Raw genomic sequence first — 27,010 nt, forward strand, 5'->3', positions numbered from 1 at the left:
TTATTTAAGACTTCCCAGAGTATGGTATAATGCTTTTGTTTATTTTTTTTGCTCTTTGTCTTAGAGACTAATTTTCAAAGGAAATAAATTATGGAGATGTTTATTTATCTTTATGTTAAACTTCTTTAGCTCCATCTCATCAATCATGAAGATAGATAATGATTACAAAAAATATGTTGGTTATTAATAATTGTCACATTCTAAGAGGTTACGTGATACAATTCTGTTTTTGTTCTTTTTTGTACTGTTCAGAAATGGGTGAATCGAGAGATAACAAACTTTGACTACCTCATTCAAATAAACACAATGGCAGGACGAACCTATAATGACCTTGCACAGTACCCTGTAGTAAGTTTGTATAAATTTCTAAAATTAACTTATACTTTTATAATGTACAGTACTATATTTGATATTTATGCTTTTATTTAGAAAAATGGAGAGGCTTGGGTATAGCTCAGTGGTAGAATATTCTTGTACCATATGTAAAACTCTGGGTTCAATCTCCAGCATTATAAAAGAAACCCTCATGTATAGTACACATACCCTGCCTTTATGTTTTCCACCCCCATATTACTTTTTATTCTATGTGAGTGCTGGGAATTGAGTCCAGGTCCTCTGGAAGAGCACTCTGTGCTCTTAACTACTGAGCCATCTCTTCAGTCCAATCCATATTTTTAAAGTATCATAAACATGAAGACTAGTAATTAAAAACTAAAGTCCAGAAGAATTGAACTGAAATAAGCAAATATTAAAATATGTCTTTAAAGGATTCTTAATGGAAAAAACTTTGTAGTGATTACCCGTTTTTATCTTTATGAACATTTTATATTTGATGTGGGAATGTTATGTTCTCTAGGAAGAAATCTCTAAATTTTGAATTTTATCTCTTAGTTTCCCTGGATTTTGCAAGATTATACTTCAGAAGAGTTGGACCTTAATAACCCCACTGTATTTCGAGACCTTTCTAAACCAATTGGAGTAGTTAATGAAAAAAATGTGAAAGCTATGCAAGAAAAGTAAGTGCTTTTTAAATCTTTTGAGATAGCCATTGTTTGAATTTGTGCTAATTTCAGTCAAAAAACTAAGCATTACCCTTTTTAAATTAAAAAGATTTCTTTTTTATTATTATTTTTTGAGTATGATTGGATTTTGCTGCATATATTGTGTACATCACACATGTGCCTACAGAGGTCAGAAGAAAGTGTTGGATCTGGAAATGGAGTTACGAGTGCCTGTGAGCTGCTCTGGGTGCTGGGAATTGACCCCATGTCTTCTAGTAGAGTAGCTAGTGCTCTTAATTGTTAAGCTATCTCTTCAGCCCTGAGTGTTTGGGAAAAAAAATTGTTTTTAATGTGTGTGGTTTTTTCTGCATGTATGCATGGTACCTACAGAGGCCAGAAATTCTAGAACTGGGGTCACAGAGGTTTATGAGCCACCACATGAGTACTGGGAACCAAACCCAGGTCCTCTGGAAAGGACATCATATGTTATCAACCACTGGACGATTTATCCATATCCATGTTACTTTTTATCAAAGCTACTTAAATTTTTTTTCAGTTATCCTTGTGCATATTCACATGCAGGCAAAACACTCATACACTTAAATAAAATTATTTTAAATGTTCTAAAAGCTTGTTTTAGTGATACTTCATTGTTTAGGAAACATGCTTAGAAATTAATTTTTTCCTGTTATATGTGGGGATTCAGATACTTAATTTGATAGTAAAGTATATGACTAAGGATTGACTTTTTAAAGAATACTATGCTTTAAGCAAACTAATATAGATTTAGACTCTTATCATTTTGTTATTATGGTCGTAAAACTCCACCTTTTTTTTTTAAGGTATGAAACTTTTGAGGATCCAATGGGAACGATTGATAAGTTTCATTATGGTACTCACTATTCAAATTCTGCAGGTGTCATGCACTATCTTATCCGTGTAGAACCGTTTACTACCCTGCACATCCAGCTTCAGAGTGGAAGGTATGCTTAGAATAAAAACCTATTTTTTCTCTGACTATAAAGTTGAGAAGAACTAATCATCTTGATATCATTTTCTGAATGATAGATTTATGCCTTTTAAATCCTCTACTAGGTTTTAATTTAGATAAAATCAGCTAAAGTACTTTAAGAACAAGTCATTCCAATTGGTTCAGATATAAGACATTTAATATGATTTTTTCACTGTTATTGTAGAATACATTTGGAGTTTCTTCAAATTTGAGAAGTCAAACAGAGATTTATAATTAGATATCAGACCAAGGCTGTTGTCCAGCAGCTGAGAATTTGTCTAGCATGTACAGGTCCTGGGTTCAATTCCAAGTAACAACTCCCTCTTGAAGTTATTGCATTAGGGTGATGTAGAGCTAAATCTGAGCCATCCACAGATAGTCAGTTCTCAGCAATGACTATACAATATTTGTGAAGACTAAATAGAGGAAGCAGTTGGGGATTCATAGCAGCCATTTAAACACATCTGTGATACTGCAATAATAACATTATCTGTGGGTATTGTAACTTTCCTATATTTCACATTTTCTTAGTTATTCTAAGGAAACTACATAAATCTTCTACTGTCAGTCTTTATTCTCCAGGTACCTTCCTTGTAAGCATTTTGTTCCTGTTTTGCCTTAGTTCTTAACATTACCATTTTGTTTTCTCTTCTCAGTCAACATTATACAAATTCTGCCTATTTTATTATCATTGCATATAACATCTATAGCTAGCCTAAATTCTCTACCACATCTTAATTGCAATAAACTTTGATTTTCAACAAGAGACTCTGTCTTTAAGATTATTAAGCATCAGTAAAATGTTGTACTGACAGGTAAAAATTCATAAGATACAGGAAATTATGATTAGGTTTATGTTGGTTCTTTATAATTTTATGAAGAAATGTGGTTTGACAGAGCTTTAAAATTTCTTCTGTTTGTGCTTTATAAAATACCACCAAGAAAGTACATACAAGAAAATTCAATAAGGGACTTGTATTTAGAATATATAGAGAGCCCTTACAACCAAATACACTGAATTTAAAAATGGAAAAGGGTCTGAATAGCAATTTCTCTAAAGAAAATAGATAGGTGTCTAACAATACAAATGTGTGTAGTATCATTATCATAAAGATGGTAAAAAGTTGTTTTCAGATATTAAAAAGGAAGATAAAGAACAGCTGTACTCACATGTAAATTTGAAGGGAGCTTAAAGGTTTTCGTTTTATGCTTCCTTGTTTTCATTTAGTAAACTGTTGTCCTTCAATCTCACGTGCAGATTTGACTGTGCAGACCGGCAGTTCCATTCCATCCCTGCTACCTGGCAAGCTCTTATGGATAATACATATGATGTAAAAGAACTTATTCCTGAATTCTTCTATTTCCCCGAGTTTTTAGAAAATCAAAATGGTAAGAAATAGAGGGTTTAAAATTTTATTCTACAGGTCCCAGTGAAAAATCCTGAAAAAAGTTTTGAGGGCATCTTCTGTAGTACTGTATGATTTATTTAAGTTTTGTTCGGTGTGTAAATTAGTGACAGGATTAACTGACACCGGAGAAATGACATATAGGACCAAGTCTTACTTTTCAGGGAAATGATACAAGAAACTAAGGTATGAGTCAAATTTGAACTTCTGAGAGAGCTTATCTCAGAGTACAATCTTTACTAGAGTCGTGGACTGCTTTACACTGCCATTGCAAGTCTTTGAGGTAAATAAAGACAAATCCATGAGTAAACTCATATTTTTAGAGTATCATTGTAACTTATTTATCAGTTTATTTATGCTTTTTCTAACTATAACTGCTTTCAGAAATTAATGACCAGCATAAGTAGTTTCAAGAGACCTAGTAATTCACAAAGATTTAAATGGTCTTTTACCTTTTAAATACTTCAGCTGACTCCTTATTAGTAATATATAAAAGGTGCACATTTAAAATAATGGCTGTGTTGTTGCACTTTTTTATTATTAATTTTTATTGAGCTCTACATTTTTCTCCGCTCTCCTCCCCTCCACCCTCTCCCAAGGTCCCCATGTTCCCAATTGACTCAGGAAATCTTGTCTTTTTCTACTTCCTATGTAGATTATATCTATGTATGTCTCTCTTACAGTCCTCATTGTACTCTAAGTTCTCTGGGATTGTGATTTCTGGCCTGGTTTTCTTTGCTTTATGTTTAAAAACCACTTATGAGTGAGTACATGCAATAACTTTCTTTCTGTTTCTGGATTACCTCACTGAAAATGATGTTTTGTAGATCCATGCATTTGCCTGCAAATTTCAAGATGTCATTTTTTTTTTTCTGCTATGTAGTACTCCATTGTGTAAATGTACCACATTTTCCTTATTCATTCTTCGGTCAAGGGGCATTTCAGTTGTTTCTAGGTTCTGACTATGACAAACAATGCTGCTGTGAACATAGTTCAGCACATGTCCTTGAGGCAGGATTGAGCATCCTTTGGATATATACCCAAAAGTGGTATTACTGGGTCTTGCGGGAGGTTGTTTCCTAATTTTCTGAGAAATCGCCACACTGACATCCAAAGGGGTTGTACCAGCTTGCATTCCCACCAGCAATGCAGAAGTGTTCCCTTTTCCCCACAACCTCTCCAGTGTAAGTTATCATCAGTATTTTTGATCTTGGCCATTCTTAAAGGTGTAAGATGGAATCTCAGAGTTGATTTGCATTTCTTTCATGACTAAGTGTCTTTCAGCCATTTTAGATTCCTCTGTTGAGAGTTCTCTGTTTAGGTCTGTACTCCACTTTTTTATTGGATTATGTGTTCTTTTGATGACCAATTTCTTGAGTTCTCTGTATATTTTGGACATCAGACCTCTGTCTGATGTGGGGTTAGTGAAGATCTTTTCCCATTCTGTAGGCTGTCGTTTTGTCTTGTTGACCATGTCCTTTGCTTTACAGAAGCTTTTTAGTTTCATGGGGTCCCATTTATTAATTGTTTCTCTCAGTGTCTGTGCTACTGAGGTTAGATTTAGGAAGTGGTTTCCTGTGCCAATACGTTCCAGTGTACTTCCTACTTTATCTTCTATGAAGTTGGTTTTATGTTGAAGTCTTTGATTCATTTGGACTTGAGTTTTGTGCATGGTGATAGATATGGATCTGTTTTCATTCTTCTACATGTTGCTATCCAGTTATGCCAGCACCATTTGTTAAATATGCTTTCTTGTTTCCATTTGATATTTTTTGCTTCTTTGTCAAAAATCAGGTGTTCAAAGGTATGTGGATTAATATCCGGGTCTTCTGTTTGGTTCCATTGGTCCTCCTGTCTGTTCTTATGCCAATCCCAGGCTGCTTTCAGCACTGTAGCTCTGTAATAGTTTGAAGTCAGGGACTGTGGTGTCTCTAGAAGTTTCTTTAATGTACAGGACTGTTGGAAGCTATCCTGGGTTTTTTGCTTTTCCATATAAAGTTGAGTACCATTCTTTCGAGGACTGTGAAGAGTTTTGCTGGGAATTTGATGGACATTGCATTGAATCTGTAGATTGCTTTTGGTAAGATTGCCATTTTTACAATGTTAATTCTACCTACCCAAGAGCATGGGAGATCTTTCCACTGTCTGGTGTCTTCTTCAGTTTTTTTCTTCAAAGATTTAAAGTTCTTGTCATACAAGTCTTCCACTTGTTTGGTTAGAGTTACTCTGAGATATTTTAAGCTATTTGTGGCTATTGTGAAGGGTGATGTTTCTCTGATTTTTTTTTCAGCCCATTTATCATCTGCATGTATCCCTCTACATTACTGAAAGTGTTTATGAGCTGTAGAAGTTCCTTGATAGAATTTTGGGGTCGCTTATGTAAACTATCATATCGGAGTTTTTCTTTTCTGATTTGTTTCCCCTTGATCTCCTTTTGTTGTCTTATTGCTCTAAGTAGGACCTCAAGAACTATATTGAATAGATAAGGAAAGAGTGAACAACTCTCTGAAATCTCAAAATGGTGGATTACATTGACAAATTTTTGTGCTGAACCATCATCCCTGCATCTCTGGGATGAAGCCGACTGGATCATGGTAGATCATGGTTCTGAAGTGTTCTTGGATTTGATTTGCCAGTATTTTATTTAGTATTTTTGCATCCATGCTCATGAGTTTGATTGGTCTGTAATTCTCTTTTTTAATAATGTCTTTGTGTGGTTTGGGTATCGGGGTAATTATAGCCTCATAAAAAGGGTTTGGCAGTGTTCCTTCTCTTTCTATTGTGTGGAATAATTTGAAGAGCATTGGTATTAGTTCTTTGAGACTCTTGTGTAATTCTGAACTGAAACCATCTTGTCCTGAGCATTTTTTGGTTGGGAGACTTTTGATGACTGTTTCTATTTCTTCAGCTGTTATAATTGTGTTTAATTTGCTTATCTGGTCTTGATTTAATTTTGGTGAGTGATTTTATCCAGACAGAAAGTTGTTCATTTCCTTTAAGTTTTCCAATTTTGTAGAGTACAGGTTTTCGAAATATGACCTGATGATTCTCTGTATTTCCTCCGTGTTTGTTTTTATGTCCCCCTTTTCATTTCTGAGTTTGTTAATTTGGATATTCTCTCTCTGCCTTTTTGTTAGTTTGTATAAATGTCCATTTTGTTGATTTTTCTCAAAGAACCAACTTTTTGTCTCATTGATTCTTTGTATTGTTTTCTTTGTTTCTATTTTGTTGATTTCAGCTCTCAATTTGATTATTTCCTGTCGTCTAGTTCTCTTGGGTGAGTTTATTTCTAAAGTTTTCAAATGTTCTGTTAATTCACTAGTGTGGGATTTTTCCAGCTTTTCTATGTAGGCACTTAGTGCTATGAACTTTCGTCTTAGTACTGCTTTCCTTTTCCTTCTCCTGAAGTTATATTTTAAGTCATTTCCTTTTGCCTCATCTGTATTTGGTTGTGCAAGTCTTGCTGTTGTCGTGGCTTTCGGTTTTACTGGTGTCATGTTGCTCTTCGTGGTGTTGCGTGTGTTCTTTCCTTTTCTACCCTCTTTTGTCTAATAGGTGTGGTTAGGGCTGTCTGCGATTCTGTTGATTAGTCTTCTAGGTGCCAGTGAATGCGAGGCTCAGATGGTTGTTCCTTGTGGTACAGTCAGTGCCACAATTCTGATTATCCCGTTGATCACTCCCCGTGTTCCTCAAGGTGGCTCAGCACTCCAGGGCTCTGCTCTGCTCCCTTGTAGTTTGCTGTCTCAGGCCTGCTCTAGCCTAGGTTGTTGGCTCAGACCTGTTTCTGTAAATGTCCCTGGTCTGGATCCATTCCTGCAGACATCCCTGGCTTGGGGTTAGTCCTGCAAAGGTCTCTGGCTCCGATCTACTCCCTCAGAGGTCCCCGACTCAGTGTGCCCAGACCCATGGAGTATGGCTCAGGCTTACTCCCTCAGATGTCACAGACTCAAGAGGTTTCTAGTCCTGCCTACTCCCTTTGACATCTCAGGCCTAGTTCCTGAGAGGTCCTAGACTCATGCCCAGACCCACAGGTTCTCCTTAGGTCTTCTCCCTTGAAGTCCCACATTCAGGTCCAGACCCGCAGAGGTCTCTGTCTCTGGCACACTCACTCAGCGTTTGCTCCCCTGTACCTGCTCCTGTGGAGTTCGCTGCTATGGCCCAGGTCGCTGTGCCAGTCCTGCTCCCGCAAATGACCCTGGTCTGGATCTCTCCTGCTCTCCTGGAGTTCACTGTAGGTCTCCTCTGGCCCAGGTCACTGGCTTAGTCCTGCTCTTTTAGGAATTGCTCTCTCAGACCCACTCTGGTCTAGGTCGCTCTGTTGTTGCACTTTTTACAAAATTGGGTTTTTGGACTAGAAATGCGTGATGATAATTAAAATTTTAAAATATCCAAGAATTTTTTTCTGTGGTGTTATTTTACTTGATTACTACTCCTTATTTTGTTTGTTTGTTGTTTTTTGTTTTTTGAGGGCATTTGGACCTTGCTCTGTAAACCAGGCTGGCCTCGAATTCACAGATATTCAAGTCCTGGGACTAAAGACATGCACCACTACCATTTGGCTTTTATTACTTTTGTGTGTGTAAGGTACTGGAGATTGAACACAAAGTCTTGCAATCTTGGCTGGCACACACTCCACAACCAAACTGCTTCCCTAACCTTACATTTGTTTAAAGCACATAAATTTGCATGATTTGGGGGTATGATTTATGTAGATTATTAGACTGGAATTTAATAAAACCATTGGGTATCTGGGATAAGAAGAGTAATTGGGGTGAATTTGGATGAAAAACTTCAGGTACTCTTTGCTCAACAATTCATTATATTTAGGACCGAATTGCTGCCCTCAGCTGTATGACCGTGTAGTACCTGTGTGTAACTGTAATTATATAATTGCTTGATAAGAACCTGAGCAGGAGAAAACAAATATATAATCTAATGGTAATAAATAGCTAGGAATAACTAGCAATAAAACCAATACAAAATTGTACAATGAAATTTCAGTGTTTTCTGTAATAAAAGATTAGAGAAAATTTAATTTCAGGTTTATAATATCATCTTTGTCAAAATTCTTCCTGTATTTTCACTCTGTTATTCTGAATATTTTGCCTTTGTTCATGGCTAGTTCTTCTAATTGGAACAAATAATCGAAGTAGCTTAAGCATAGTAGGTAGAAACAACAGCGTCTTACAAAGATGGGGAACGTTGATCTGTTGTGTCCCTCTTAAGTATAACCCCTATGACGTCATTCTTTAGAACTGTGTTGTATACCACCCTGTAAAGTAATCACATGGAATAGGTATCACATTTAGGGCAGATGAAACGAAAGTTCTGCAAGTAAATTCAAAGGAAAATGACCGTGAAGTGGACAAAGGACTGTAGCTGCTGTGCTGTGCGGTGGCCACTGACCAGAAAGCCTAGCACTCTGCACTTCCTGTCACACTTTTTCTTTCCTGTGTGTTTTTATTGGAGTTAATCATGGGTAGGAACTGTCACCTTCAAGTTATGCCCCTCCCACCAAGCTTATCCATTTTAATCCTCTTGGGATGCTTTCTGGAACTTTTTCTTTGCACTCTTTGTGGCACTAGAAACAGCTTCAGGTTCCCCAGAAGAAAATTTCCTTTTCTTGGAGATGCTGGAGCTTGCTACCTCTTCTGGATCACTGACCACTTCCTCCTTCGATGAGGAATTTTTCCTCTTGGGAAGACTTAAGCTGCCAGTAGCCACCTCTTGAGGGTCACTGGCCAACTCTTCCTTGGGAAAAGCTTTCTTTTTCTTACCTTTAAATCTTACCTAGACTTGGGAAATGTAATATTTCAAGGCAGTACACTGTTATTTGAAGACTAACATTTAAAACCGTTTTTTTTAAAGGTCTTTTGTGTTAACATTTTCCTTCTCACAGTATGTGAACAAGAAAACCTCATACTTGAGGAAGTTCTGTCACATGTCATGTCCAGCTCTAATAGCAAGTATCTTTGTGGAATAGAGGATATAAGGTGTTATATTTCCATAAAACAAAACTCTCAGTGAGTGATTTTAAGGTATAAGTTACACCAAAGTTTTAAAGAAACATATTTTATAAACCATTTTCCATTTTTAGTGTAAGAATTATTAATATTCTATTTTAAGCCAATTAAAGTGAGGATTGTAGTACCTTTACTATTCTTTTTCTTTTTCATTTGTGTGTGTATGTCTGTTCCCATGCCCATGTACTTACATGTGGAGGAATGTGTGTGTGTGTGTGTGTGTGTGTGTGCGTGTGCATGCATTTATATGCAGAAGCCAGAAGTCAATGTCTTTAATCCCATTTCACCTTAACTTTTTGAGACAAACTGGATGGACTTCCCAGTAAACCCATAGGATTCTGATCTCCACACCCAGCTCTGTAGTCATTATCATGAGATACTCACTGTATGTGCCTTATATGAGAGATGGAGATCCAAATTTAGATATCTATTATTAAGTCACTGGAATTTACCCACTGTCTCCCAAGTTCTAAGAAAAAGAATTCTTACTTAAATGTACCTTCAAAAAATGAATTTTAAAATACTTTATGTAGTTTAATTGATGAATAAAGTATACTGCAATAGATAGGTTAAAGTATTTTTCTAGTTATAGACCCTCTTTTGTATTTGTTTTACATCACTTGATTAGTCTAAAATGATTCTGGTATTTTTATTTTTTGTGTATTAGAATTTAATCTGGGTCACCTACAAGTTTCTCAAGAATTGGTAAATGATGTCATTCTTCCAAGATGGGCTAAGTCAGCTGAAGATTTTATTTATAAACACAGAAAAGCTCTGGTAAGATTTTTGTTGTCTCTCTACTAAGTCTAAAAATATAGATGTGTTTTTGAAAGATAAGTTAAAGTGTCCTTTTTTTCTCTATTAATTTGTTATCTGCAATATATATTACTGTTCTAAAAGTACAATATAGTAATTTAATCTTAGGATATAAATTTTGTGATACTATATGAATATGTACCAAAATATAGGTTTCTAATTTTTCTGTTTTTAATAATATCTTATAATGGTATATATACAAATCTACTTATATATACCAATTATCAGTATCATCATAAGCTTTTGATTTTTCAAATTTCCTATTTGATCAAGTCTTAGTTTTTTTTTTTCTTGAACTGACAAGTTTTAGACAAGTATTACAAAAGAAACAATCACAAAAATGCATTCTGCACCTCTTATTTAACTCTCTTAGATTTGGGGAAAGTTAGTAGCTTTCTTGTGTTGTTTTGTTTTCCCACTATACTTTGGGACATTTTGGAAATTTTGATTTTTGGATTAGCTGATAAATCCTCTGCAAATATTTTATAATCTGGGAAAATCTGCAATTTGAATTTGGCCTAGTCGCAGTTTCTTAGGAGGCTGAAACCTGAGTCCATGACTTTGAGGGCAGCCTGAGCAACGTGGTATGAACTTGTCTCCAATCAAAGCAAAGCAAACAGCAACAAGCAAAATCTCAAATACTTGTAACCCAAATCATTTTACCTAAGGGATATTCAGCTGTAATTAACATTCCAGTTCTCTGTGTGTGTGCTGTATGGATTGCTATTCTGTTTACCCAGCTGCAATAATTTAATGTTTTGCAGTTTCTGTTTTTGTTTCATTTCAGTTAAGCATTATAGTGAGGTGCTGCGGGCCACTTCCTGCCGCTCAGCTCCCGGCCACCGGCTAGCTTTACCCAAAATAATTACAGAGAAACTGTATTCTTTTGAACACTGCCTGGCCCATTAGTTCCAGCCTCTTATTGGCCAACTCTCACATCTTGATTAACCCATTTCTAATAATCTGTGTAGCACCACGAGGTAGTGGCTTACCAGGAAAGAACTTAACCTGTGTCTGTCTCAGAGAGGAGAATCATGGCAACTGCCTGACTAGGCTTCTTTCTTCCAGCATTCTGTTCTGTCTTCCCCGCCTATCTAATTTTCTGTCCTATTAAAGGGCAAAGGCAGTTTCTTTATTAACCAATAGACAGATGACCCTCCTCCGTCAAAGCATGTCTACATTTTTAATTTTTTTCTGAAAGATACCCAAGTTCCAATAAAACTAGCCTATCCAAAATGCCACTTAAAAAGTCTTAAGAGTGTTTAGGTAAATTACCAAATTGGAACTGAAGGAATATTGTGAGTTAGTTTACCATTGATAATTGTGTTACTATCTCACAGCACTGTTTACTGAGCAGTACTCTTCTTTAGAAAAAAAAAAGTGTTCAAGTGTTTTGCTTACATGTATGTCTATACATTGTGTGTGTTCAGTGCCCAGCAAGGACAAAAAGAAATTAGATATCCTGGACCTGGCGCCACAGATGTTTGTCAGTCATTGTGGATTGTTAGTCGTCCTGTGGGTGGTGGGGCTTGAACATGCTTTCTCTTGAAGAGCAGCCAGTGTTCTTAACTACTGAGCCTTCTTTCTGGCACCATGTTTTTGGTTTCTTTTTTTCCCCCCTCTAAGACAAGGTTTCTCTGTGTATCCCTAGTTGTCCTGGAACTCATACACTAGGCTGATCTTGAATATCTGCCTGCCTATGCCTCCTAAGTGCTGAGATTAAAGGCATACACCACCATCTCCCTGCTACTCCATGCCCTTTCTAAAAAGCATGAATTTAGGTTACAGTTGGAAGATACCTATGTTAATTATTAAATTTGTTCTCTCTCTAGGAGTCTGAGTATGTTTCTGCTCATCTTCATGAATGGATAGACCTGATTTTTGGCTACAAACAAAGAGGACCAGCTGCAGTGGAAGCACTCAATGTCTTCTACTACTGTAGTTATGAAGGTGTGAGCCTAACTACTTCTTCTTTCGTAGTAATTTGGGAGATTTAGGGTTTATTAGTTATGCATAGTATTTGGGCCTAGATACTTAACATAAAAAAGAGTACATCAACAAAATAGCTTCTTAGTTGCAAGGTTATGAAACTGCCACTGTTTCAGTTTTGTAATAGTATTTTATGATTATATATGTGTATATATATTCCATGCATATAAAATCTAATTATATATACATATATTATATATATGTGTGTGTGTTCCATACATATATATGGAAATCTAATTATAGATGCCTATTATCACCATATCTTTTGGTCTCTTATTTGAGAAATCAAATTTCCTATTTAATCAAGTCTTACATTGAATATTGCAGGTTATATTTCTAGTAAACTTTGAAAAAAAGTGCTTAGCATTTCCAGTATATAAATTCTTCTAATAGCATTAGCTTAGTATCAAAACTGTCTTCTGACAGCTTTGGGTAGAAAATGTTCTCACTTTTTAAACCTCTTTTTGTGTGTACGTGATGCATGTGTGGGTACACAAGGGTTGAAGGGATATTTTAGGTGGTCTCCCACACTGGTTCTTCCCCTTATTTAAACAGTACCTCTCACATGTATTCACATACGTATGTGCATATACACACAAATGCATACACACAAATAAAAGTAGCTAATGTTACTAGAAAATTACTTTCTGGTGAGAAGTTGAAGACTGATATTATGTTTAAAATATGTTAATCAATCTTTAATATATTTATCAGAATCATGCTAGTTTGCTTTTCCCCATAGTAATTACTTCTTGTTTTAGGTGCTGTAGATCTTGATGCCTTAACAGATGAAAAAGAAAGAAAAGCCTTAGAAGGGATGATTAACAATTTTGGACAAACACCTTGTCAGCTGTTAAAGGTAAACTGTGTAAGCTGTCAACAGCTTAGAGCAGTTGTTCTCAGTGTCTTAGTTAAGGTTTACTATTGCTGTGAGGAGACATCATGACCACAGCAATTCTTATAAAGGAAACGTTTAATTAAGGGGCTGGCTTGAGGTTCAGTCCATTGTGGTGGTGAGCATGCCAGCATGCAGACAGATGTGGTACTGAACCTGAGAGTCCTACATCTTCACTTATAGGAAATAGGAAATCTACTGACAGTCACACTGAGAGAAACTTAAGAAAATAAGGCCTGAAAGCCTGCCCCAACAGTGACATTCTTCCAACAGAAGGTGTGGCCCAGATTAAGTGCCCTTCACCCCCAAGGTCTGAATTATAGGTGTGTGCCATCCAGCCTCTTCCAACAAGACCATACTTCCTAATAGTGTCACTCTCTATTAGCATATCAACCTTCCTGATGCCGTGACACTTTAATATAGTTCCTCATGTTATGGTGACCCCAACTATACAATTATTTTCATTGCTACTTCGTAACTGTAATTTTGCTGTTATAAATTGTAATATAGGTATTTTTGGAGATAGAGCTTTAGTAAAGGATTCACACCCCACAGGTTGAGAACTGCTAGCTTAGAATGATGTCTCAAGTATTCTGAGGTTTGAAGAATGGTAGTCCTTGAGTAATTGTAGGTGAGAGGGTTTGGTTTATGAGATTGCATTTATCCTGTATTAAGTTGTAATGTACTCATGTAATTGAGACTCCTGATGCTAACATGACTGATAATTGAATCTCCAAGGAATAGTACTGCTGTTGTTTTAAAAGATTTTAGTAATTTAAAACTTAGAGAATTGGGCTGGAGAGATGACTCAGTGGTTAAAGCACTGACTGCTCTACAGAGTCCTGAGTTCAACTCCTAGCAACCTCTTAGTGGTTCACAGCCATCTGTAATGGGATCTAATACCCTCTTGTGGCATGCAAGCAAACATGCAGACAGAGCACTTATACTTTTAAAAAAAATAAAATTAAATAAAATTTACAAAATAAAAATACCTTAGAGAGTCATTGTCCACAATTAAGAAAAAAATATTAATAAACTATCATTTAAAACTAAGTAAATTTGATTGTTCCTGTTTAAGTAAGAAAAAAAAACTGAAGTAGGATCTAGTTATGAAGCCAGATGTCTTGGTACATACTTGTACTTCCAGATACTCAAGAGGCTAGGGTGGGAAATTATGAATTCTAGGGTAGTTTAGGTAACATCTTAAAAAGTTCACTCACGCTAAATGTTTTCCTGTGCTTGTACAATGCCCTGGATATGATTCCCAGCATTAAGGAGAATGGGAATCTCCATTTATATAATCAGTTGTTCATAAGTCACAAAAGAATTAAATTTTAACACCCCCCCCCATGTGTGTTAATGTATAGTATGGGACCAGAGGTCAAATATCTAGTGTTCTTTGCTGGAGATGTCCACTTTGTTTTTTGAGACAGAATCTGTCAGTGGACCTGGAGTTCGCTAGTGAGTACAACAGATATTTCTGTCTTTCCCTCCCCAGTACTGGATTACAAGTATACCCTTTCCTGCTCAGTTATTTTCATAGATGCTGAGGTCAAGTTCAGGTCCTCATACTTGAACAATAAGCAGTTTACTAACTGAGCTATCTCCTCAGCCTTGTGTTTCTGAATATCAAATACAGTATATCATTAAAACTGTCCATATGTTGACACTCCTTCTATATGTAAGATTTTAAGCTATTGAAATCATTCCATAAATAGTACTTATCACCCAGAGCCTAAACCCAATGTTAAGACTCATAAAATATGTATAGTACATAATCAAATTATTAAACACTGCTATGTTTCCTTATACTGGCATGTGAATATAAATTGTTATCTTCCTAACTGCCACTAATTCATAAAAATCAGTCCAGTATTTCAGAAGCTGTCATCTTTGTTAGCATGAATTTAAGGATAAAGAATAAATAATAAACTGGATGGTGGTGGTAAACATCTTTAATCCCAGTACTCAGGGGGCAGAGTCAGGCAGATCTCTGGGATCTCAGTGAGTTCAAGACCAGCCTGGTCTGAGTTCCAGGACAGCCAGGGCTGTTACACAGAAAAACTGTCTCAAAAAAAAATTAATTAAATTTTTAAAATAGCCCATTTATTAAGTATATACTTTCTTGCTTAGACACTGCATTATTTTCTGTAATTGTAACAGTAATGATACAATCTTCATTTTTTAAATTCGTAAATCAAGACCAGGATGATGGTTCAGAGGGTTAAAGTACTTGCTCTGCAAGCCTGATGACCTGATGCTTTGACCTTGCATGGCTTTAAGGATTGACTTAACTGGGGCAAGAGGGTAATGAACAAATGACAGACACACATTCAGAATAGGTGGGATGCAGAGGAACCAGCTTTCTGCAGGTCAGAGAGACTGGGAGCGAGATGCAGAATCAGTGAGAAAATCACACAGGCTTCTTCTTTCTGAGGGATTTAAGTTTCTGTTTATTATTCTTTCTGTCCTTCTTCCACTCTAGTCTTCTTCTGTTCAGTTCTTCTACCCTGATGTTTCCCTTCCTTATCTTTTCAGTTGTTTCCCTTTTTACATTTTTTTTCTGATTTTATTCTTTTATTTCTTATTCTGATATTTGCCTTTATATCTTTGTTTTCCTTTTCCTTACAGTAAACTATGCATGCTAGCATATGCCTGTAGTCCCAGCACTCAGGAGAATCTTGAGTTCAAGATCACTACATAGAGAGTTTGAAGCCATTGGGGATGCAGAGTGAAATCTTGTCTCAAACATTAAATGAAAAAGAAAAGGCAAAGTTACAGAATAAGCTGGGCCTAATGGTAAAATCCTGTAATTCTCCCCATTCAGGAGATTCATGAGTTCAGTGCTTGCTTAAGTTATAGAGTGAGTTTAAGGCCACCCTGACCAAGTTAGTGAGGCCCTGTCTCAAAGAGAAAAGTTTAAAAAGGGTGGGGGCGAATATAGTGCAGTGGTAGATTCAGAATCAAACAGAACTCCAGGTGGAGCTCTGACTTAGAATCTTTAATTTTGCACCAGCTCTACCTTTTGTTGTGTTTTTCTAGACATGGTTTCTCTGTGTAGCCCTGGCTGTCCTGGAGCTCAGTCTGTAGACTAGACTGACCTCAAACTCACTGAGATCTGCCTGCCTCTGCCTCCTGAGTTCTGGTATTAAAGACATGTGCTACCACCACCAGACTTCATCTCTACTTTTTAAATTATTATTATTTTACAAGAGCAGTACTGATATACTGGTTGGCAGGGCAGTTATCCTGCCCTATTTGTTCATGTTTGTGGAGGTTAGAGTGTCATTTCTTGTATGTCATTTCTCTGGCACTGTCCACCATTTTGTGGAAATGCTGATCTTTTACTGGCCTAGAATTTATCAAGTAGGCTAGCTGGCTAACCACCTTGGCTGGCCTTTTTTAAAACAGGATAAATGATCCCAAAAACTCTATTAAAAAGTCTTTGAACAATTAAAATAGTAAGAGACAACTTGTCAGGCTATACATTTAAGCAGAAGGGAAAGTTTCACAGCAAAGAGATTCTCAGAATAATTTCTTAAGTACAAGAATGAAACAACAGATCATTCTTCACTGACAGAGTTCTGAGGTGATGGTAACAGGGAATGAGAAAGATAGGAAATGTAAAATGTAAAAAAGATAAAAGCTAGGGTGGGGAGGTCTTGGAGAAGATATACCCTATGCTTTGTATGCTTCCTAAGAAAAACAACGACTTGCCAAGCAATGGAGGCACATGTCTTTAATCCCAAAACTTAAGAGGCAAAGCCAAGTAATCTCTGAGAGGTTGAGTCAAGCATGGTGTACAGAGTGAGTTCTAGAACAGTCAGGACAGTCTAGGAGAGTCAAGTCAGTCCTACATAGAAACCATGTCTTGAAAAGCAAAACAAAACAAAAATAATAAATAAATAAATAAATGAGAAAAAAAGGATTCTGTAAATTGAACTCAGGTCCTCATGTTTGTTTCTAGGCAAGTACTTTAGTAAGCCACCTCCCTCATACTAGTTTTTATTGTGATTTAAAAATATTATAAAAGGGGCTGAGGTTGAATTTTAGTCCAGGAATGTTGGCTTATTATGCGCAGTGTTCAAGATCAGCCCCATCCCCACAAACACAGAAGAGAAAACCAGGCAGAGTTAGGACTCTCAGCCTGTAATTTAAAATAAAGTTGTTTTTACCTAAGTATTAAAAGGTACACATTTACATGACATCTATTTCCTACTATCTAAGATTTTGTAATAGAATCAAAAGAATCAAACTCCAGCTCCCTGATTTGTTCTTCTTTCTTTCTGAGACAAAGTGTTACTATGTAGCCTGTACTGCCTTGACACTTTAGCTGACCTCAAACTCAAATTCCTCCTGCCTCAGTTTTCTAAGCACTTGGATAGTCAGAATTGGTGATTATCTGGTAGAATTCTCACCTGTAAGAATTCTCACCTGTAAGATATACCTGTTTGCAGATATTTATGGCAAAAATATCTGCAAAAATCCTCTTTAGAAGGACAACTCTAATACATATCAATTGTGCCCCAGAATAGAAAAAGGTACTTAATATCTTATCAGTATGTTTTACTAACATTAATTTACTTAATTCTGTATCTGCAACTTGAAAGGTAGGAAAAAATAATCTGTAAATTATGCAGTCATGTCTATAATTTGATTTTGATAGTTTTTACATTTTGATCAGTCTTTTAGGAATTATATACTACATCTTAAAGTTTGAATGTTAAGTGCTTCATTAATTTTACCAAAAATTTATTAAACATCCATTAAGTTTGAGATATACCTGCTGCCAAGACTGATGACATGAGCTCAGTCCCCATATCAACATGGTAGAAGAAAGAGAATTGACTCCTGCATGTTGTTCTTTGACCTCCACACATGCAAAATGACATGTATATTACCACATATACACAAAAAATAAGTTAAATGGAATTTAGAAAGATTCCTATAGGCTGAATGGGAAAGACTGATCATAAACAACCAATGAATACTTAATAGAAAAAAAGAAACAAGAAATCTTAAATAATTGATGAAAGAGAATATGAAAAAATCATTCTGATCTAGAAATGCAGGAGTGATATCAGTAAGAAAAATTTAAAGTAGAAATGAGATGTCTGTAGAAGAGGATGGATGGCAAATTTGCTGGGGTATAGGCTAAGCCATGGCCTGGAGTTAACAGTGCCTAATATGCATTCTATTATAGCATAGTCCACTGAGTTGAGCAGGTTTTCATGTAACTCTGTCATTTTTCCTTAAAATTATTTTGAAGGAACCACACCCTCCAAGATTATCAGCAGAAGAAGCCATACAAAAGCAAACCAAAACAGAAAACTCAACCCTCAACCTCTTTCAGCATCTCCCTGAATTGAAGTCATTTTTTATAGAGGTAATACCCAACTTGGTAATATCAGAGACCTTTCTCCAATTCTCTATTTGTACATGTATATGTAGATGTGCTCATCTATGCCTATAGGTGTATCACTTGTGTGGTGTGTGCTTCTCTGTACCTATAGTTGTACTATGCATTTGTGAAAAACCAAAGGTCAGCTCCTTTCGTCTGTTGCTCCTCCACCTTTTATTTATTTATTTATTTACATCCCAACTGCAGTTTCCTCTCCTCCCAGTCCATCCCCCAAACTCCCTCTGCCCCCTCCTCTTCTTGTCCATTTCTATTCAGAAAAGGGCAGGCCTCCCATGGGTATCAACAAAGCATGGTATATCAAGTTGCAGTAAGCACCTCCCCTTTTATTAAGACTGAGCAAGGCATTCCAGTATGAACTGTAGGGTCCCAAAAGCTAGCAAAAGAGTTGGTGACTTCCCCCACTCCCACTGTTAGGAGTTCCATTAGAAGACCAAGCTACAGAACTGTCACATATATACAGAAGGCCTAGGTCAGTCCCACGCAGGCTCCATGGTTGTCCGTTCAGATGCTGTGAGCCCCTATCAGCCCAGGTTAGTTGATTCTGTGTGTTTTCTTGTGATTTCCTTGACCCCTTTGGCTTTTACAATCATTCCTCTGTCCAGCAGGATTCCCTGAGCTCGGCCCCATGTTTGGCTGTGGGTGTGTGCATCTGTTTCCATCAGTTTCTTGATGAAGCCTCTCTGATTACCATTGGGGTATTCACCAGTCTATGAGTATAGCAGAATATCATTAGGAATTATTTCATTGACACTTGGTTTTTTTTTTTTTTTCTCCAGTCATGTTTGGTTCTATCCTAAGTCCCTGGGTCATCCAGCCTCTTGGTCCTGGCATTCCAGACAATGTATGTCATGGCGGCTCACTCTTGTGACATGGGTCTCAGACTGAGAGTCTTCAGTTGGCCAATCCCACAATCTCTGTGTCATCCTTATCCCAGTACTTCCCATAGGCAGGGCAGACTATAGGTTGAAGGTTTTGGGTTGATGTCTTGCCTGGTCACAGATCATGGCCAGTTCAGGCTATGTATCCACTATTACTTGTAGTCTTAGCTAGAGTCATCTTTGTAGATTCCTGAGAGTTTCTCTTGCACTACCCTACCCCCAAAATGCCACCCAATTTCAGTCTCTCCCACTACTCTTTTTGCCCACACCTCATCCCACCTATTTCCTCCTTTTCCCATGCCTACTGGACCCCATTCCACCCTTGAAATCTATTCTATTTCCTTTCCAAGGGAGATCAATGCATACCGTCTAGAGCACTCCTTGTTATCTAGCCTCTCTGGGTGTGGGGATTGTAGTCTGGTTATCCTTTACTTTGCAGCTAATATTCAAGTTTAAAGTAAATGCATACCATGTTTGTCTTTCTGGGTCTGAGTTACCTCACTCAGGATGATTATTTCTAGTTCCATCTGTTTGCTGCAAATTTCATGATGTCATTGTTTTTTACTGCTGATTAATATCCATTGTGTAAATGTACCACATTTTCTTTATCCATTCTGTCAGTTAAGGGGCATCTAGGTTATTTCCAGATTTTGCCTATTACAAATAAAGCTACTATGAGCACAGTTGAGCAAATATCCTTGTGGTGTGATTGAGCATCATTTGAGTATATGCCCAAGATTGGTAAAGCTGGGTCTTGGGGTAGATCAATTCCTAATTTTCTGAGAAACCACCATATTGATTTCCAAAGTTTGCTCCTACCATCAATGGTTGGAGTGTTCACTTTGTTCCACATCCTCTCCAGCATGAACTGTTACTTGTGTTTTTTGATCTTAGCCATTCTGACAGGTGGAAGTTGTTATCTCAGAGTTGCATTTCCTTGATAGCTATGGATGTTAAACAGTTTCTCAGCCATTGAGAACTCTGTTTATATCTGTACCCATTTTTAAATTGTATCATTTGTTTGGGTTTTTTTTGTTGTTGTTGTTGTTGTTGTTTGTTTTTTTTTAATATCTAGTTTCTTGAGTTCTACAGATATTTTGGAAATCTGCTCTCTGTCGGATGTAGGGTTGGTGAATATCTTTTCTCATTCGTTTGTCCAATTGACAGTGCCCTTTGCCTTAGGGAAGTTTTTTAGTTTCATCAGGTCCCATTTATTAACTATCTTAGTGCTCTATTCAGGAAGTTGTCTCCTGTACCAAGGGCTATTTCTTACTCTCTCTTCTGTCAGATTCAGTGTATATGAAGTAATGTTAAAGTATTCAATCCACTTGGACTTGAGTTTTGTTCAGGGTGATAGATATGGATCTATTTGTATTCTCCTACATGCTGACAGCTTGTTATACCAGCACCACTTGTTGAAGGTGCTTTCTTTTTTCCATTGTGTTATTTTGGCTTCTTTATTAAAAATCAGGTGTCCATAGTTGTGTGGATTTACGTCTGAATTTATGATTCAATTCCATTTATCCACCTGTCTGTTTTTATTTCAAGACCATGTGGTTTTTATTTCTATGGCTCTCTGGTAGAGCTTGAAATCAGGAATGGTGATAACCTCTCGACATTCCTTTATTTTACAGGATTGTTTTAGCTATCCTGGATTTTTTTTTTTCTGTATGAAGTTGAGTATTGTTCTTTCAGGGCCTATAAACAATTGTGTTGGAATTTTAATGGGGATTATGTTGAATCTACATACTACTTTTGGTAAGGTGACCATTTTTACTATGTTAATCTTACCAAACCATGAGCATAGATCTTTCTATCTTCATGATAAATTCCATGGTAGAATTTTTGTAGCCACTTATGTAGACTATCATATCATCTGAAAATTATGATACTTTGACTTCTTCCTTTCCAATTTGTATCTTCCTTGATCTTCTTTAATTGTTTTATTGTTCTAGCTAGAATTTCAAATACTGTATTAAATAGATATGGAGAAATTTGACAGCCTTGTCTTGTTTCTGATTTTGGTGGAAATTTTGCTTTGAATTTCTCTCCATCTAATTTGATGTTGACTATCACCTTGCTATATTTTGCCCTTCTTATGTTTAGGTATGTCCCTTGTCTTCCCTGTTCTCTCCAAGACTTTCATCATGAGGGGGTGTTGGGATTTGGTCCAAGACTTTTAGCATCTACTGAAATGATCATATGGGTTTTTTTTTTCAGTTTGTTTATATGGTGAATTACATTGACAGATTTTCATTGTTAGTCCATCCCTGCATCTCTGGGATGGAGCCTACTTGATCATGGTGGATGATCTTTTTGATGTATTCTTGAATTCGGTTTCCAAGTATTTTATTGAGTATTTTGCATCGATGTTCTTGAGGGAAATTAGTCTGTAATTCTCTTTCTTTGTTGAGTCTTTGTGTGGTTTGGATATCAGGGTGACTGTGGCTTCATGAAAAGAATTTGGCACTGTTCCTTCTGTTTCTAGTTGTGGGATGACTTGAGGAGTATTGGCATTAGGTCTTCTTTGAAAGTATAGTAGAATTCTGTGCTAAAACCATCTGACCGTAGGCTTTTTTTGTTTGTTTGGTTTGGTTTGGTTTTTTTGGGGTTTTTTTTGGATGGGAGACTTAATGACAGCTTCTTTGGGGGGGGGGTCTATTTAAATTGTCTAATCTAGATTTAACTTTTGTATGTGTTATTTATCAATAAATTTGTCCATTTCTTTCAGATTTTTCCAATTTTGTAGAGTACAAGTTTTTGAAGTATGACCTAATGATTCTCTGGATTTCCCCAGTGTCTGTTGCTATGTTCCACTTTCATTTCTACTTTACTAATTTGAATATTCTTTTTGCTGCCTTTTAGTTTAGATAAAGGATTTATCTATCTTGTTGACTTTAAGAACCAACTTTTTGTTTTATTAAATCTTTGTATTGTTCTCTGTGTTTCTATTTTATTTATCTCAGTTTTGTTTGATTATTTCTTATTGTTTACTCATCTTGGGTTTGTTTGCTTCTTTTTTCTTCTAGAGCTTTGAAGTGTACTGTTAAGTCACTAGTGTGAGACTTCTCCAAATTCTTCATGAGAACTCTTAGGTCTGTGAACTTTTCTCTTAGCACTGTTTTCATTGTGTCCCATAAGTATCTGTATGTTGTTGGGTATATGTGTGTGTGTGCGCGCGTGCATATGAGTATGCATATTTTCCTTCTTTGGGTTATGCTGGTGCCAGATTATTTATTACCTGTGTTTTCTTAGATGTAGTTAACTTCCTTGGGTTTAAGTTTTCCTCCTAGTATCTTCTGTAGTACTGAATTTGTGGATGGATATTGTTTAAATTTGACTTTATCATGGAATATTTTGTTTACTCCATCTATGGTGATTGAATGTTTTGCTGAGTATAGTAGTCTGGACTGACATCTATGGTCTCTTAGAGTCAGCAAGACATCTGTCCACACCCTTCTGGCTTTTAGAGTCTCATTGAGAAATCAGGTATAATTTTAACAGGCCTGCCTTTATGTTATTTGGCCTTTTTCCCTTGCCGCTTTTAATATTCTTTCTTTGTTCTGTGTTTTTAGTGTTTTGATTATTATGTGGGAGGGTGATCTTTCTTTTCTGGCCTAATCTATTTGGTGTTCTGGAAACTTCTTGTACTTTTATAGGCATGTCCTTTTTTAGGTTAGGAAATTTTTCTTCTGTGATTTTGTTAAAAATATTGTCTGGGCCTTTGGACTGGGAATCTTCTCGTTCTTTATTCCTTTTATTCTTCAGTTTGATCTTTTCATACTATCCCAGGGTTCCTGGATGTTTTGTGTTAGGAATTTTTTAGCTTTAACATTTTCTTTGACTAATGTATCTATTTCTTCTATTGTATCTTCAACTCCTGAGATTCTCTCTTCCATCTCTTGTATTCTGTTGATATGCTTGCTGTAGTTCCTGTTCACTCATCTAAGTTTTCCATTTCTAGAATTCCCTCAGTTTGTGTTTTCCATATTTAGGTCTTGAACAGTTTTATTCACTTCTTTCAACTGTTTTCTTGACATTCTTTAAGAGATTATTGATTTCATCCAACTTTTTTTTGTCTTTTTGATTTCTTTAAGGGATTTACTCATTTCCTATTTAAGAACCTCTATCATCATAATAAAGTTGGTTTTAAGGTCATTTTCTTATGCTTCAACTCTGTTGGAATATTCAGGGCTTGAAGTAATGAGCTGGCTGGGCTCTGGTGGTGACATACTGACCTGGTTGTTTGGCATCTGATTTGGAGTGATTTATAGATAGGTCTAGGAAATTTGTCTTTGTTGGATAGATATTTTCTTCCTTTGTTTCTGTTTCCTCTCTGGTCTTCTGACTGCCATGGCCTGTAGTTAAGTACAAAGCCCCACCCCAATTCTCATGGCCAAATACAAGAAACTGTTTAAATCCTGCCTCCTGCTCAATTCTCTGATGTATCTTTCCCTGAGGCAACCACCCGCCTGTGTTTTTCCCTATCAACAAATCTCTTGTGTGAACTTTATTATGCAGTGTGATTTTATGGTATTCTTTGGCTCCCAACTGCCAGGATATCTCTTCTTAACTATAACACAGTTTCTCCCACAAACTTTGCGCCACCATTGCACTCATATATCTTGCAGGAAAGACACCATTGTAGATCAGAGAGTGTGTGACTTGTTTGGTGTTGACATTTCTCTTTTGGTAGTGTGCAGAGTATCTCCCTGTACTAAAGATGTTAGCATATAGTGGTAAAGGCTCCATTGGGCACCAGCTTGACTTCTCCATGTTCAGAGAGTTGTGTAGGTGTTGTCCTCAGCAATGGAGCCTTGCTGGCAGTTTATGGAGTACAACTTTGGCAACAGCCTGGAATTTCGAAAGTTCCCCTGGACCAACAATGTAACCCAATCCTGATGCTGGAATCTCCATTTGGTGATAAGAGATATCCAAATGGGGCTCTGTCTTTCCCATTATTTGGCAATTTCACTTAAGATTATCTTCATATATGTATGTATTTTAAGAAGTGTCTACTGTATTAGGTTTTCAATCTCTTCAAATGGCCCTTAATTTTAGCTATCTCTCTATGTATTCCTTTCCCCATCCATCTCTCCCTTTCACCTCCCCATTTGATCCCTCTGTTTCAGTGCCCACATCCCATCCATCTATAACTATTTATTCTATTTTGCTTTTCTAGGGAGATCTATCTGTTCATTCCAGTCCTTTACTTTATGTCTGTGGTTTATAGATTGTGGTTTAGTTATCATTGATTAAACAGCTAATATCTACATGTAAGCAAATACACAATATATTTGTCTTTCTAGTTCTGGATACCTCTTTCAGGTTGATTTTTTTTTTCTTTTATAGTTATCCATTTACCTGTTATTTGCAAGTTTTTTTTCAGCTTCTGAGTAATATTTTCTTGTATAAGTGTACCATATTTTCTTTATCCATTCTTCAATTGAGGAACATCTAAGTTGTTTCCAGTTTCTGGCTATTATGAATAGAGCAGCAATAAATATGGTTGAGCATGAATCTCAGTGATAGAATGAAGTGTTCTTTGGCTGTATACCCCAGAGGAGTATAGCTGGATCTTGAGGTAGATCGAGTCCCATCTTCCTGAGAAACTCCACATTGATTTTCATAGTGACTGTACAAGTCTGAACTCCACCAGCAATGGAGGAATATTCCCCTTGCTCCTTATCCTCCCCAGCATAAACTGGCACTTGAATCATTGATCTTAGTCATTCTAACATGTATAGGATGAAATCTCAAAGTCATTTTGATTTGCATTTCCCTGATGTCTCATGACCATGTTGGATTGGTCTTTTCAGGATCTAAGGAGATGATCATGTGCTTTTTGTCTTTCAAGTTGTTTATTTGGTAGATTACATTTATCAGTTTATTATTACTGAGAGGACTTTCTTTTCAATTCCAGTCTACTTAATGTTCTGGATGTTTCTTGTATCTTGATAGATGTCTTCTTCTTTAGGTTAGGGAGATTTTAGTCCATGATTTTGTTGGAAATATTTTCTGTGCCTTTGACTGCATTCCATTTTCATCTTCTATTCCTATTATTCTTAGGTTTGGTCTTTTAGTGTCCCAGATTTCATGAACGTTTTGTGTCGGGATTTTTTTTTTTTAAGATTTAACATTTTTTTCTTTGACCGTAATATCCATTTTTTCTTTGTGTCTTTAGTGCCTGAGATTCTCTCTTCCATCTTTCATATTCTGTTTGTGAGGCTTGCTTCTGAGGTTCCTATTTGAGTACCTAAATTTTTCATTTTTAAAGTTCCATGAGTATGAGTTTTCTTTATTAATTCTATTTTTATTTTCTTGTTGTTGGGCCTCATGAGGCTTGGGCATAAGGCCTAGTGTAACTTCCTAAGCCTAACTTGAGTTTGGTGAGGCCTAGTGTAACTTCCTGAGCCTAGCTCAAGTTTGGAGACCTGTTTGGCTACTCAACCTAGGCCCATCTCTGCTCAGCCACCGCTAACATGGCAGAACATTATTGACCCTTGTTCCTTTCTTTGCCTCAACCCATCCAGGCTTCCCACCCCCTGTCTCAGCCTATATAAGTTCCTGCCTAATGCAATTAAACAAGATCCTGCTTTGACAGACTTTTGACAGACCCAACTCAGTGTGTGTGTGTGTGTGTGTGTGTGTGTGTGTGTGTGTTCCCAGTGGCTAGCAGGGAGGACCATTTTTGAGGGATTTGTTCCTTTTCTCTTTAAGGATCTTCATTATATACTTAAAGGATAAGTTTTTTTTCTTGTGCTTCAACTGTTTTGCAATATTCAGAGTTTGGTGTGATACAGTTGCTGGTCTCTAGTCAAGACATTATCCTGACTGTTATTTTGGTTTTTTACTGGTGTCTAGGTATCTGGGTTTTGGAAGATGGTAATTCTAGGTGCTGATACCTGGTGTTGTCTTTGTTGGGTGGATGGATGGATAGTTTGTCCTTGGTTTCTGTTTCCTTCTCTGGTTCTTGTGGCGACTCTGTGTTGCCTGGTGGGGAATTCCTCTGGGACCCTAATAGATGCAGTCACTGGGAGGTTCTAGATAAAATGTGTTTCTAGGTATTGGGAGCTGACACTTAGGAATGGAAATGGCCTGACAGGGGTACTGAGGGAGTCCACAGGAGGGAGGAAAGCAAGGCATTCCAGCCAGGACCTGCTTTATCCCCCAGCAATGGGAGCAGAGAATTTCTAGGTATTGGGAACTGACACTTAGGTGTGGGGATAGAGTACAGAGGAGCTATAGCAAGGCGTTCCACCAGGATCTGCTTAGCCATCTGGGAATTAGGGCAGAGGGAGGAATTGGAGGAATGGTTCCCAGGGAATGATTACTGGGGTTGGAGGCTGGGATACAGCAGTGAGGGGGGGAGGAAGTTAGGAGGGGAAGATCTGTGTGATCCACTGGAGATGGGGGAAGAGTGTGGAGGCAGGATGCAGCAGGCAGTCTACAGAGCTGGGGGTGACTTAGGGTCTGAGGGAGAGCTCGAGATCTACAGTTAGCCTTCTTGCTTCTCTGGCTGGAGTCACAAATGACTCTTGATTCACAATTTGAAGAGAAAAGCAGTT

The 27,010-nt window shown here is 37.0% G+C and overlaps 1 protein-coding gene across 1 annotated transcript in view; it reads left to right on the top strand.

Moving 5' to 3' along the window:
- The window catches only part of Nbeal1 (neurobeachin like 1), a 181,677-nt gene that overhangs the window by 128,191 nt on the left and 26,476 nt on the right, over positions 1-27,010 (top strand). Inside the window, exons 39-46 of the mRNA XM_041658971.1 lie at positions 253-348; positions 892-1,016; positions 1,844-1,984; positions 3,272-3,402; positions 10,110-10,219; positions 12,091-12,208; positions 13,009-13,106; positions 18,412-18,528. Coding sequence (XP_041514905.1) covers positions 253-348; positions 892-1,016; positions 1,844-1,984; positions 3,272-3,402; positions 10,110-10,219; positions 12,091-12,208; positions 13,009-13,106; positions 18,412-18,528 — 936 coding nt within the window. The remainder of the gene's footprint in view (positions 1-252; positions 349-891; positions 1,017-1,843; positions 1,985-3,271; positions 3,403-10,109; positions 10,220-12,090; positions 12,209-13,008; positions 13,107-18,411; positions 18,529-27,010) is intronic.

The sequence above is a fragment of the Microtus oregoni genome, unplaced genomic scaffold (genome assembly GCF_018167655.1).
Source record: "Microtus oregoni isolate MIOR12 unplaced genomic scaffold, Mior012 000010F_ref0000083, whole genome shotgun sequence".
NCBI classification, from domain to species: domain Eukaryota; kingdom Metazoa; phylum Chordata; class Mammalia; order Rodentia; family Cricetidae; genus Microtus; species Microtus oregoni.